At 42.9% G+C, this 14208-nt stretch overlaps 1 protein-coding gene across 1 annotated transcript; it reads left to right on the top strand.

Moving 5' to 3' along the window:
- The first annotated feature begins 5464 nt into the window (after positions 1-5464).
- On the top strand, positions 5465-6630 carry foxl2 (forkhead box L2). The gene has a single exon (NM_001104888.1). It carries the CDS (start codon positions 5686-5688, stop codon positions 6604-6606), a length of 921 nt encoding a protein of 306 aa, NP_001098358.1. The 5' UTR covers positions 5465-5685; the 3' UTR covers positions 6607-6630.
- The last annotated feature ends 7578 nt before the right edge of the window (positions 6631-14208 follow it).

Below are 14208 nucleotides of genomic sequence, written 5' to 3'. Positions count from 1 at the left end.
AGAGATTAGATTAAATCTCATACTTTATTCACCACAACCCACATACACTCTGGTTGAGTAGGCTGGTACGCTGGGAACGGCAGCATAACCTTGTCTGGTTGTCCCGGCAACACTGCTTCAAAGGGAGACTTCGAGATAGGCAAAAATAAGACAAAAAGAGCAAAGGTGCTTTGTCAGCTTTCATACTGGAAGGAAAAGGTCTGAGTCTCTTGAAATGTTTGTTCATGGTTGTCTTTTTGTGGTGCAGAATTGGTCATTAAAGGAAATTGTGAAAAAGTGAAGGAGAGCCCGTGGTGGGAAACACACGGAACACAGGTGACCCCTGTTACAGACGAGTCTCACTGACAGATAACACATCTTCCATGTCCAGTGGCGTTCCTCACCACATCAATGCACAGACCACCAAAGCAGAGTGCTACCCCTAGCAGAGGCTGAGCGGCACATCCCCGTGTTCTGCACCATTACCCCTTCCCACACAGCTCCACCGTAAGGTCATTCGCCGTTCTCTTCCATTCCTCACCATTTCTCAGATGCACATTCTTTCTGTATGTGATGGACACCTCCACGTCGGAGAAGTCCACGCTTGAGCTTTGATGAATCTTTGTGCGCTCATTTGGCAGCCATGTTTTCCCAGTGAGGTAGACTACCTGTGTAATTACTGCTAATGAAGTGAGTTGTTTGGATTTGGGCTGAACTCTAATCCCAGCCGGGATTAAGATGAGGACATAGGTTTGGGTTACTGTGGGACTCAGACGCTTGACCGCAGCTGTTTCTGGTGAGGACGTGTGGAGGCTGAGCAGGTCGTTTCAAAAAAGCTTTGATGATGGGAGCGTTCATCAAACTGACGCAGAGCGATCCCGTTTTAGAAACTATGACCTAGAAAATGATACAGATTTTTTAAATTTTAGCTAAAAATGACATAATCCTGATTAAAAGCCACCATTAAAACCACTGGGAACACTTTTAAAATAGATCAAAAGTTGATTAGAATTGGACTTTGATGGGTGAGGATGCCCTCAACACATAAGTGATTGAAAGCCACACTTGTGCTGCCATGCGTCGTTCCTTTTCTGGCAGCAGATCAAGGAAAACTCGGAGCGGGAAGCTTGTTGGCAGCAGGTTGCAGCACTCTGCTTCTTCAGCGAAGGTCAGCTAGAACACAGCGAGCCTGTCCTCTGCTCCGTCTTTTCTTCTTCCACCTCTCCGTTCACCTCCTTCTCAACTGTTCCGTGTTTTGGCTCTCCTTTACTAATTTGATTTCCAACACACCCAGCTCTGGTTTGGAGCGCTCGTTCGCAAAAGTTAATCGTATTGTGCTTTTCCCTTCGACAGCAGACATCCTGCTCAATCAAATGATCTTTTTTGTTCAAAATCCACACATATATAACCCTGACTAAACTTTCTTCAGGTCTGACCTTTTGCATCCTCAGAGAAAGCTGCTATCACTCCACAATTCTCAAAACGTCCTCCATGCAGGCCAGGCGGCACCGTGAAGTGCTGGTGGTCAGTGTTTATTTGCTCGGCCTCACTCATGTGTCTCTGAGAGGAACAAGAGCCATGTTTGGGACACTGCATGAGGGCTGAGGGTACATCCTTCTCCTTCCTCTTCACCCTCCCCTCCCCTCCCCCCGTCTTCCTCCTCCTTGGAGCACCTCAGACGGACTATTGAGCAGCGATGGCGTTTAGGTTTGAACATGAAAGCAGGCCAGAAGCAAACGAGCAGGACACCGACCCAACGGGACGGAACTAAACACGGAGGAGCATATGCCAGATGTTCCACAATGACCTCCATCTTACATAAGATAAGACGGATGATTGTATTTGTCAGAAATAATCCAATTTCCAAAGAGGCGTTCCCCTCACCGGTGTTTACGCCGGTTTCAAATCAGTCCACCTGAAGACAATCATAAAACGCAAAACTCGATAAAACCGATGGAACAAATAAAAAGTCTCACCTCACAGAGCTTCTATGCTTCTATTAGGATGTCTGTGTTCTGCTCTCTTGATAAAGTTGGATTTTAAACTCTCGTTTTATTAGAAACATGCTGCAAAATTCATGCAAAATTCATGCATTTAAGCAGAAAAACTTGGAGTGAATCAAAAGTAGAGGGTTTTTTTATTAATTTTGAGGAAATTGTATTTTGATCAATTCTGTGTGTATAATTACATATCAAACAGGCCCACAGCTGAACTGCAACCTTGTTGTGTCACAAATGATAGTAGTAAGTTTAAAGGTTGTAGTTGGTAAAAGAGCTATTTCAGAAATTACAAAGCCTTTTGGATAAGAGATGACAACCTTTAAACCTACTATGATGGAATCTACCTGGATGAATGAGAGTCTTAATGTGTCATTTCAAACGAAAAATGTGTGTTTTCTCTTTCTATACATGCTCATTTATTTGTCTTTGGACCCTTTCTATCGCTGGCGTCCTGGTATTTAAAAATGAATTCAGAAATATAAAAGTAAAGGGAAATAAACATGAAGTAAAAACGTCAGTTTTCTATTTGGTCCTGTGTGTCCCAGAGGCCATCCGACACCTGCGAGCGCCTGACTGGCTGTTCTCCGGTCCCGGCCTGCGGCCTGACCCAGCGGTTCCGCTGGCGCATTCCGCGCGCGCGCGCAATGATAAACATCCTAGTCTCCGACCTGCAGGATCAGGAAGTGCGTGAGTGCGGGAATTCCACTCGTTCCGATTGTGTTATTGTCTGTTAGGATGACGGCTCAGGCCTCCCACAACCCGCAGACACGCTGCGCGCGAGCCTAAAAGGTATGGCAGAGGCCTGGAAAGACAAATAATAGAAATGATCAAAATAAAAATAAGCAACCACACTCTCACTGTTTTGCTCATTTAAACACGAGAAAAAATTGCGCAGACCCTTGGTTGTATTGATTCATCAGAATAGAATAGAATACAATAGAATAACTATTGATCCCACAAAGGGGAAATTACCTTATTTTTATTACTCTATTAAAATAGAAAGTATATAGATTAATAAATAACACTAAAAATATACCTAAAAAATGAATCACAATAATAAAAATTGCCCGGTGTCTTTGATTGAATGTAGTCTACTAGAAAGTTTGTTAATGTTTTATACAACAGCAGAAATGAGAGTTTCAAGAAGATCTTTGCTATTTTAAAGGTGCTTTCTGTGACGATTGTCACGCATCTGTGGCAGATTAAGTATTGGATTATTTGCATCAAATCTAAGCATAAAACCATGTTCACTTTTTAATCTGCTGTTCTCTCCGAACGTTTTTGTCAAATTATGTGTGAATGAAACTTTTATTCAAATGAAAAAAGAAATTCTATGAAAATCTGAAAATTACTCATGGAAAATTTCAGAAGTGAATATTTTAGAGCCTTTGACTAACATTATTTTTAAATATTATCTGACTTTCTCAAAAATGGAAGAAAATCTGTCTTATTCTAAAAATGTTTTATACATCGAAAATCATTTCTACAACACTTTTTTGAATAAAAGATCAATTAAAACGTGACAGGTTGTGAATTAAAATCATTCATCTTCTTCCGTTTTACCCCACGGGGCTGCTGGAGCCTATCCCGGTCACTTATGGGCGAAGGCAGGGGAAACCCCTGTCGCAAGTCTGTCGCAGGGCTGAATTAAACTCATTTTTAAAATAAACTTCTGCAGCTTTTGTAAAAAAAATGTTAATACGAATTTATGTCTTTATTATATTATTATTGTGCATTCTTGTAAAGAAAATCAATGTACTAAATACATTTAAATGATTGAATTAAAAACTAAATTAACGTTTTTCTCTGGATTGTTTTCTGTATTACAGCACATCAAAGGTGTCTTAGAAAAAAAACAGACAAAAGTTCATCCAGATGAACATTCCTGAGCTTTCCCTGAAGCTCGCGCGCGCGGTTGAAGTCTCGTCCTCCTTGTTTTGTTTACGGATTGGCCCGCGCGCGTCAGGTAGATGGAGGATCCGCTGGTACACCGCACGGCCCGCATTTGCAGGGCTGCAGAAAACAAATATGTTTCTTATAATGAGAGAGTTTTTGAGACTTTATCCTAGCAAAAAAGAAGAGAACGTAAAGGCACCAGGAATGAGGCACGCGGCTGTGTTTCCTCTATATCCGGGGTATTTGTGGGTTTCATGTAAACCAAAAAAGAAAAGGCCACATTTTGAAACAGTCGTTGTTTTATCAACTCTTTCAGACAAAGTCTTTTTTTTTGGAAGATATTTCTTCAAATGTTTAGATTGGTCCTAGATTAGTCTCTATCGTTTTCTTCCTCTCTTTTTTCTGTTTTGTTTGTTTAGACTTTTTCTTTTTTGCAAGGTCTTCCCTGAACACTTTGTGTTGAGTCCTTCCCGAGTTTGTTTTTGTTGTGTGCAAAACCACGGAAGAGGAAGATACCAAAGTCTGTATGGGGGATTAAAGGCTTTTAAAACCAACTCTATTTCAGGCTAATCCCAAAGACGCATATTTGCCACAACCAGTTTTTATATATATTTTTAATTTCAACAAAATCCTTAAAACTACATGAGTTTGTGTGGCACATTATCAGTGAGGCCCTCTGCCACATGCGCCCAGTAGAATGAAAGCCTGTCTTTAATGGAATAAGTAGAATTTTGGGGCTTTTTTTGCCGCTAATGTTTGCTCTGCGGATTGACAGCTGGTTCTGTTGCGCCTTATTTTCCAGAGATGCTTGGATTAGCCCGGCACACTGAAGGATGTTGTGTTTTACACAAAGCAAATGCTTACAAAACAGAGGCGTGATGACGGCGTTGAGAAGCTGAAGAAACGCTCCCTGTCTTGGAACATGTGCAAAAAGACGCCGTGGATGAGGAGTGAACGCGGCGCTGCGCGGCTCCAAACGGCGGGCTGTGAGCTAATTGCGCGTTGAGAGATGGGTGGCTCTCCGCAGCGGTCCAGCCGCTGCTCCCGCTGCTGCTGCAGTCATGCAGCCGGCCGTGGCTGCAGCAGCTGGCTGCACGACTGCAGCGGCGGGGTGATGACACACACGACAGCGCTGCTCCACCTGCCCAGACGGCGCGGAAATACTCCTGGAAGAAGCCGAGGGGGACCCACATGGGTGGTCAGACAAATGCGCCCCCCTCCAACAGCAGCCCATGAAACTCTTCGCAAAATGAGCTTTTATTTTGGAAGGTAGGTATTTTTAAAACAAAAATGGGCAAAAGTTGAAACAAGCTAATACTTTTCTATTACAAGATATGTATCCTTTAAACAGGTGTCCTCAATTTAAAAAAGAAAAAGTGTTATAATTTTGCATTTATTTCAATGTAAATGCAATTAATAATTTTGTGTCCAATTTAAAAAAGTGGAAACACTGAAACAGAGAAGCTGATTATATTTTCATTGAGTGCAACTACTGGAGGTGGGAACTGAGAGAAGCACAAATCACGAAGCGTTACGTCGTTGCGCAGAGCGCATGGAAGCAAAAGCAGCCGCTCACAGCTTAAAAAAAAAGAGGGGGGCTGGACTTCGTCTGTCACAAACCACAACCTGCTTGGTGTCTGCAGAAAACCAGTTTAGAAAAATTCTTGCTGAAGGGAGAAGCGCTGTGTTGGATGACAAACGGCTCCAAAAGCGAAGGTTTGTCTGTGCGCGTTCGGCTCCAGCTGCAACCCCGCGCGCCACAGCAAAGCTCGGTTCCCCGCGGGTGGAACGGACTTATTTGGTTTGCGCGATGATGGCCACTTACCAAAGCCCGGAGGACGACCCGATGGCGCTGATGATCCACGACACCAACACGAGCAAAGACAAGGAGCGGCCGAAAGAGGAGCCGGTGCAGGAGAAGGTCTCCGAGAAGCCGGATCCGTCCCAGAAGCCCCCCTACTCGTACGTCGCCCTCATCGCCATGGCCATTCGGGAGAGCTCCGAGAAGCGCCTCACGCTGTCTGGCATCTACCAGTACATCATCAGCAAGTTCCCCTTCTATGAGAAGAACAAGAAAGGCTGGCAGAACAGCATCAGGCACAACCTGAGCCTCAACGAGTGCTTCATCAAGGTTCCGCGGGAGGGCGGCGGGGAGCGGAAGGGGAATTACTGGACACTCGACCCGGCCTGCGAGGACATGTTCGAGAAAGGGAACTACAGGAGACGCCGCAGGATGAAGCGGCCTTTCCGACCGCCGCCCACGCACTTCCAGCCGGGAAAAGCCTTGTTCGGAGGAGACGGCTACGGGTACCTGTCCCCGCCCAAGTATCTGCAGTCCAGCTTCATGAATAACTCCTGGTCGTTGGGCCAGCCGCCCACGCCGATGTCCTACACGTCCTGCCAGATGGCGAGCGGCAACGTGAGTCCAGTCAACGTCAAGGGCCTGACGGCCCCCTCGTCCTACAACCCCTACTCTCGGGTGCAGAGCATGGCCCTCCCCGGGATGGTAAACTCTTACAACGGCATGGGTCACCACCACCACCCGGCGCATCCGCACCACGCGCAGCAACTGAGTCCGGCCACCGCGCCCCCCCCGCCGGTCTCCTCCAGCAACGGAGCGGGCCTCCAGTTCGCCTGCTCCCGCCAGCCCGCGGAGCTCTCTATGATGCACTGCTCATACTGGGAACACGAGACCAAACACTCCGCTTTGCACACGAGGATTGATATTTAAAGTTTTCCGTCTGCGTAAAAACCCAAATAAAAACAAAAAAGAAGACTCTTGAGGAAATTCCTGTAATTTCAAGACAGAACCAGTAGTATTTCTGCAGAGACCATGCTGTCAGGCTGCTGGGGTCCAGCTTGCATCCGCCAAAGCTGACGTGGACCCGGGAGATAACGGTGTCATCGGCGCACAGCAGGTAGCGCGGCCTCTGGGAGCCATTTCGAGTGCCTGTGTTACATTTTGGACTGACTGCCGTCCTCTTTCCTGCAGCCCTGATTGGGAAAAATCCCAAACATCTTCTAAAACCGATGAGAGCCTGCTGATACTGTTGAAAAACGTGTGCGTAAATTTCACCTTTCACACGCGCGATTTCTCCAAAGTTTTGTCCAGAGATGCGTGCGTTTAACATGTCGCTGCATATAGGTGGTCAGAGCTAACGTGCACGCATCAAGAGCGCCGCTGGCTTCAGAAGGCTTCATCAGACTGACAGAGATACAGACTTTATAGTTGCATTATGTGAGATTTTTACGAAAATTCTCGTCAGACGGTGCCAGGTTTTGTTCATCTTTCTAATAATATTTTTTTATAAATGTGATTAACTGTTTCAGTCATGTTTTGGGGCCATGTTTCATTTAAACTAGCACTTTGCCCCTGTTTTCTAGGTTTGTGAATTTCTAAATAAACTTGTTTTTTTTCTTAAAACATGACAGTGTTCGTGAAGAAATCTGTTCTGCACGTTAGGCGCTCCAAACTACTGGGGACAGCTGGTTTCCAAACAGAAGCAAGCGTGAAAAAAGGCGAAATTAGCGAAAAGCTGAGAGGTTTATGGTACAGAATGAAACATGTGACTTAAGAGATTTGATTTCTAAAGAAAACCAGTGGAAATGCAGAATCAACACACCGGCGCGTCAACTCTGTCATTCCTTCACATTTCTGCTTTGTTTTTCTACTACAAAGAACAGGAGCCCGTTTTTTATTTTAAATATTTGTAAAAACTAAATTAATCCAAAATATTTAACCACCAAGACTTGCGCAATAACGATTAAATGTTAATTAAAATCTGGGGGGAAAAATAAAGAAAGTGATTGCATTAATGATATACCATTTTTTCATTTTCATTTTCTGTCTTTTTCCCCGTCTCCTTTTCATTTATTATTATTATTATTATTATTATTATTATTATTATTATTATTATTATTATTATTATTATTATTATTATTATTATTATAAGTTTAAGCCAAACATTCACCGTGACGGTCCGCTATTGCTGTTTTAACACAATCCCCCAAAATAAATGTGTTGGAGTTCCGACCTTCAGTTATATCATAATAATAACAATTATTTAAATCTTGTATTTGGTTATAAATTAAAGTAACTGAGTGGTTAATTCCCTGCATATGTATTTCTTGTAGTTAATAAAAAATCGCATTAATTTCTTTTACACATCTTTTCTGGTAACAGTGAAATTTAAAACAAAATCCAACACAACTATAAATCATGATTACAATCATCTTTTCTAAAAGCTATAACCAAAAATAAGAAGAAATCAGCAAAGCGTTTTAAAAATTTCTCTATTCAGGTTTCTTGCATTAAAATCGTCTGTAGACGGTTTTTATTTTCTTTCACGAAGTTTCTCCACAGAATAGTGCTAATTTGTGCCTTTCGTCCTCGGCGTTGTTGGGTGCTCTCGCAGCAGATCCGGGTTCCACCTGGCGTGATCTCACCGTTGCGTGTCACCTCGTGAACTTGACTAGAACTGTTGTCAGTCTCACCCCGAATCGAACCTTGAACAGAGCCGCGCGCCCCGTCCTCGGCGGACCCGCGTAACCCGAGGAGCGCCTGGAGGTGTGTCCGCGCGTTCACCTACCTCCACCCGCTCTCTGCTGCGCGGCAACTGTCAAACACGCGCTCATCATCCGAGTGCGCCGCAAAAAAGAAAAAAAGACAAATAAAAACCGAACCGCGCCACATTCACGGTGGGCTGTAATTCGGGTTGTTTACATGCGCGTGCGTCTGGACACACACACACACACACACACACACACACATATATATATATATATATATATATGTGTGTATATATATATATATATATATATATATATATATATATATATATATATATATATATGTGTGTATATATATATATATATATATATATATATATATATATATATATATATATATATATATATATATATATATATATATATATATATATATATATATATATATATATATATATATATATATATATGTGTGTGTGTGTGTGTGTGTGTGTGTGTGTGTCCAGACGATAAAATAAGGTCCTTTTAATTGACGCAGCTATTATTGCGTCCTCAGTCCTCAGTGGCGCGCGGACCCACGGGTCTTTAGAGTAGAGTGATACTCAACAATGATTTTTTTTAAGTTTGTTTTTTGTTCAGACCAGCTCACTGTGTTAATTAAAAGAGGCCTCACCAGAAAGAACGTCTTAAAATCTCTGGGGTTTACGCGCAGCCGCCGCTCGGTGCGGGGCCAGGAGGCGCTCGCGCCCCTTCATTCCCCTCGGTGGTGAGCGCGCGCGCTGAGTTTTCGGAGCTGTGTAAGCTCTCCGCTTCCTCACATTAATGTTTTGTCAATAACAATGAGATAAGCGCGCGTTTAATATGCACGATTGCCCCAAACAAACTGGTAAAATAATAAATAGTTGTGTTTTGCAGGAATTCTTGTTTTAACGAGTAACCAACCTTTACGTAAACGACGGAGGCCGCTGAGGGCCAGATGTTTGTTTTCCTTTCTCACTCCTGATTGGTTTAACTTAAAAATGGCATTTTTATACAAGTTTACAAATATTTTCAGCAGCAGCAGCGGACAAACGTGATATGATTGTATGTCTGTGTGAAAAGTTGCTGTGGATCGTGGATCAAGCGTGGACCCGCATTCTCCTGTGACATCAACGCGTCAGACGCTCAAAGATCCACAAACAGGACTCCATCTCCACGCTGATATAGCCATTTTTTAAAATTAATTTTCATTTTCTTTAGCAGTCTTTGTGGCAGCAGGTGTGTGAGTTCACGCGGTGCACGCGGTGCACGCGGCCAGGCGCACAATGGGCCTGCATCCACGCAGGATGTTCCGGGAACTAAAGGCCACATCAGACAAGCAGAGGTTGATGGAGATCTCGTCTGTCCATGGACCCCCGATCCACAAGCTGCATCATCCTCCAAAGAAGAGCGAGGAAAAGAAAAAATATTGTTTGGAACTTATTTATAAATTAATGAACTCGTTTGCTTTGTTATTTTAATATATCAGATACAAATTCCAAAACATATTTCAGCTGTTGCATACTGCATTTTACACAATTCCAGAAAGGTTTAAATGTTTTATATTAAAATGTCAAAACAAAAAAGCCGCATTAGAAGGGTGTCATGGCCAACCAGCAGCTAAATATCTGCACTGAGAGAAATAAAGTTTTTCTCACTGCAGAAAATGTAGAGATTTGCCTGATGATGGCAAATCTCAAAGCAATGAAGCAATAATAATAATAATAATAAAACAATATTCCCTCATCATTTTATTTTAGCATCAGATTCCAACACCTCTCCTTAAATGAGTTGCTGAACACCGTTTGGTAGATTAGAGTTCCTGAGAGGATTTGAGCTTTTTAAAACACTACAAAGTCTGAAATCTTGTTATTTCAAGTCATATCTGTGTTATTTAAAACAAGGCGCACAAATATGAACCAAATTTTTTTTTGGGGGGGAATGATGTGTTTCTCTTTTCTTTTAGGTTGAGCTCACATTATGTCAATCATTTGATTGATTCAAATGATATTCAAACAGAAAAAGGAGTTTAAGGGAAAGGAGCCGCTTTGGCGCACTGCAGCGCCTGTTTTCATGCGTCTTTTCCGCAGAACGCAATCTGATTGTAATATTTGTCGCGCTCTGTGGATTGTGATCACCAAGAGCGCAGGGGTGAGATCATTGTGGAGGCGACAAGGCTGACCTCCGCTCCGTCAGAGCCGCAGGAGCGGGGCAGGAGCGCATGCCCGTCCCGGCCGGGACCGTCTGCAGGTTCGGCAGGACGCCGGTAACGCGACCCCGGTTGCTCGAGTCACACGCAGGTTGCAGGGTTCCCAATGGTCTCCACACAATGGAAGTCTTGGTATTCTGGCCCGTGTTTGGGTTGAGGAGCAACAGTTTCCACCTAGACGGCGCACATCACCCCAACCCCATTGAAAAGGAGAGTGGGGGTCAGTGCTGTTTGGTATACATCTGCTCCAAACAGGAAAATATGCTGAGGTTTGATTCACAGAAAATCCGGCAATTGTTCAAAACAGCACGAGCCCCCTCCCTCCCCATTTTTTCCTCGGGACAAGAAAAACGTCTGAGTGTCCGCAGAAGCGAAACCTGCGCCAATTCCGCGCTTAATTTAGCGCTGTTTACATGTTCCTGAACGCATCCTCCGCTGCATCTCCCACTCGTGGCGGTCATCTACGTGATGTTTTCACTCCCCGCTGATTCCTATCTTAATGACGCCCCGTGAGACAATCAAATACATGTCATAATTCTTTAATGAGCCAAAATAGTTGCAGCGTGCGTGGTCCTGCGCCAGGATTTCGCCATGGGAAGGTCTCGATTGTTAACCTAACTTTGGACAATAAAAACTCATCATGTAAATATTAATACAGCTTCTATAAATGCATCTGTTGGGTGGGATGTCTTCCACTCATGGCGCAAAACGCTGAGCGCGCGTGCCCTGCGTGGCGGAAGTGCGCACCTCTACACTGTAAAACGGGAAACGCGATAAAGTGCTTCCGCTCCTCTTGATTATGAGCTGCAAATTGCTTTGTCGGGATTGAAATGGCTGCTCGTTTTTCCCATCGCGCACTGATGGGGCATCTATTTTTAACCCCCCCCCCCCCCCCCCCCCCCACCCCCATTCACCCCACTGAAAAACTTCCGCAGGGTTGGCAAGAAGAGGCTATTAGGATAACTTCAGTCCTGTTAACATTCCCATTAATCAAAGATGAAACCAGGATCCCTCTGGGGTCATTAAGGGCCCCGCACCTGCTCTCCTCATACTGTGGGCTTTATAAGAAAGCAGTTTGGCTCACAGTCAGACTTCAGCTGACCTCAGGGGATGGAGTCACACATGTAATCAGTGTAAACTAATGATTTAGGCCATTGTTGGGATCCTCATTCAGATGTGAATCCTGAATCCAGAGTCCAAAGTGTTTAAACAACTAAAGTCCCACTGATCGTCTATTTTCAAAGCGTTCCCTGTCCTCTTTTCATTACGATTAAACTGTTTTTAGCCAAAATTAAAAAACAAAATCTTTTTCAAGGACATCATTTCTGCAGGGCAGCTGTGGAAATTCACTTGAGTTGTTGGCAGGCCCGTTAGCAAGGTCCCCTTACTGTTACTGAGAGCTCTTTGTTTACACCACTAGCTTACAGCCCCTCACACCCCGGACCTAACATTAGCGGTGCAACAGAAATGGTGATCAACATCAGATCCATCCATCTGTCCAGTTCTGATCCAGATTCCAGCTCAGATCAGGAAAACAGAGACCTTCATGGATCTGTTTGTCTGCAGGTGGATGATCAGTAAGGGGCGGAGCAGAGAGACTGTGGCCCCGCCCAGCGTATTTTCTACCTCACAAATACAAACTTTTTCAAACAGCATTTTTTTGTCTGCTCCTGATTCACAACTTGAATAAAGAAAAACTCAGAAATGCAATTTTAAGACTAATTTTCATCATAAATGTCCTCCATCAGAAAAATTGCACAACAATGTGTTAGAAACACTAAAACACCATTTATATTTAAATCTTTAAAGATTTATAGATTTTAGATCTAAAGGAGTTTCACCAGCTTTGTGACAAATCTTTGATCCAGCCAAAACAGATGAGTCAAACTGTTATTTGGCTTTTAAAATATTACACTCCAATCTTAAATTTCCTCTAAATAATAAGATTTGCAGAGTAAGCCTCCGTATCAATTACAGTACGGACATGCTAAACAGGAAGCTGGCCTTAGGCCTGACCCTGGCCCTGCCTCTCAGAGCATGCCAAGTCCGTTCCCAGCTCACATCTAGTTCCTCCCTACGTCTTTTCAAGCAATTACATACCTCTTGGCCAGGTTTCACAATTAAGCAAAGCGATTGTGTTTTGATATACACAATTATATGCATTCGCATGAGGTACTCTTTCAAGTTGGATGTGTTTTCTATTACATGCCTATCATCTGAGATGAGATTATGCACAGTGCAGGTTTGGAATGAGTTATAGTTTAATCGAATAAGAGGAACCGTAATGGAAGCATGCTGGACGCAGAAACCAAGCCCATCTTGTGTTTAGCACATTTCAGGCAACGAGAACAATATGAGTGCGAGTTCAAAAGGAAGAGCTTCAACTAAGTCACTTCTGGTCAAACGGCACAGGACAAGCGGCTGTGTCCCCACAGAGGATCCACCTCACAGGACAGGTTCATAGCAACATTAGATCTATTTGAGGAGTTTTCTCATCATTTTGATTCAAATTCAGCCATTCCATATATTTTTCCATGTATTTGATAGTAATATTCATCTGACATACTTTCATGTAAGTTTCTATGTGAGCAGACAGACCTGCTCATGCTTGTTCGGCCTCAATTTAGCAGACCAGTGCTGCCCCCGTGTGGTATAATGTGGGCTATTACATTTAAATTTGGCGTGTCCTGTCACAGGAACAGTACTTACTGCATTTTAAATGTCAAAGAAAGAAAAAAAATCTGGAGTTAAATTCTTTGAATTCTTTACAGGTGGATGTGTTTTTGTTTTAAGTCATGAGTCATGGCCACATGTATGGGAAAATAACTATATCATTAGTTATTTTTGATATTGTCTATTAGTGACATTTTAAGACTTATACTTTGAGTTGATTACCTAATTATATTCATTTGAATAATTTTATTGAGTCTCACTCAATTCTAATGTAAACTTAATTATTTTCAACTTTGAATTTCCTGTTTTGAAGTTTCAAAATTTCAGCTTCAACTCCTTTTCCCTCCGCTTTTGAATCTGAAAGTTTCTGGTTTGAAAGTTTTGGATCCTTTCTGGTGCTTGGGGGCGGGGCTAACATGAAGGACCAATCAAGATCAATGAGGGTGGTAACCTCAGTCCTGGTGCATATACTGACTCTGGGAATTTGGATAAATACCGTCAGAAAAAGTCTGTAGTTCTGTGCTACAGATTCAAGTGCTTCTTTTTAACAAAATCATGCTCAACGTTTGCTGTTTGCTGATTGGACCAACAACGCAGAAGAAGAGCGAGCGTTGATGTCCTCGCCCCGCCCTCCCCCTGGAACAGCTGACAGGAAATGAATAATGCAACAGTTTTTGTGGATGGATCTTTGCATCATCACTTTAATTAAGAGACAGAATGAGCGGTGTTGAAGAGGAAAATGAAAAAGCATTTTGGAGGGTTGATTTTTACTTTTATTTTTGAGTCATTTGACGCAGCTTCATTTTATACTAATAATAATAATAATAAACTTTTTTTGTATATCACCTTTCAAGATAAAAATCACAAAGTGCTTCACAGTAAAACACAGAATATAAAAAAAGAACAATGAAAAAGCAATTGGAG

Source organism: Oryzias latipes, chromosome 13 (genome assembly GCF_002234675.1).
Source record: "Oryzias latipes chromosome 13, ASM223467v1".
Taxonomy (NCBI): Eukaryota; Metazoa; Chordata; class Actinopteri; order Beloniformes; family Adrianichthyidae; genus Oryzias; species Oryzias latipes.
The sequence above is the reverse complement of the archived record's forward strand: the minus strand, read 5'-3'. Positions and strand labels throughout refer to the sequence as shown.

Excerpts from the sequence above, each read along its gene's own strand:
- foxl2 (NM_001104888.1), top strand. The coding sequence starts at position 5,686 with ATGATGGCCACTTACCAAAGCCCGGAGGACGACCCGATGGCGCTGATG.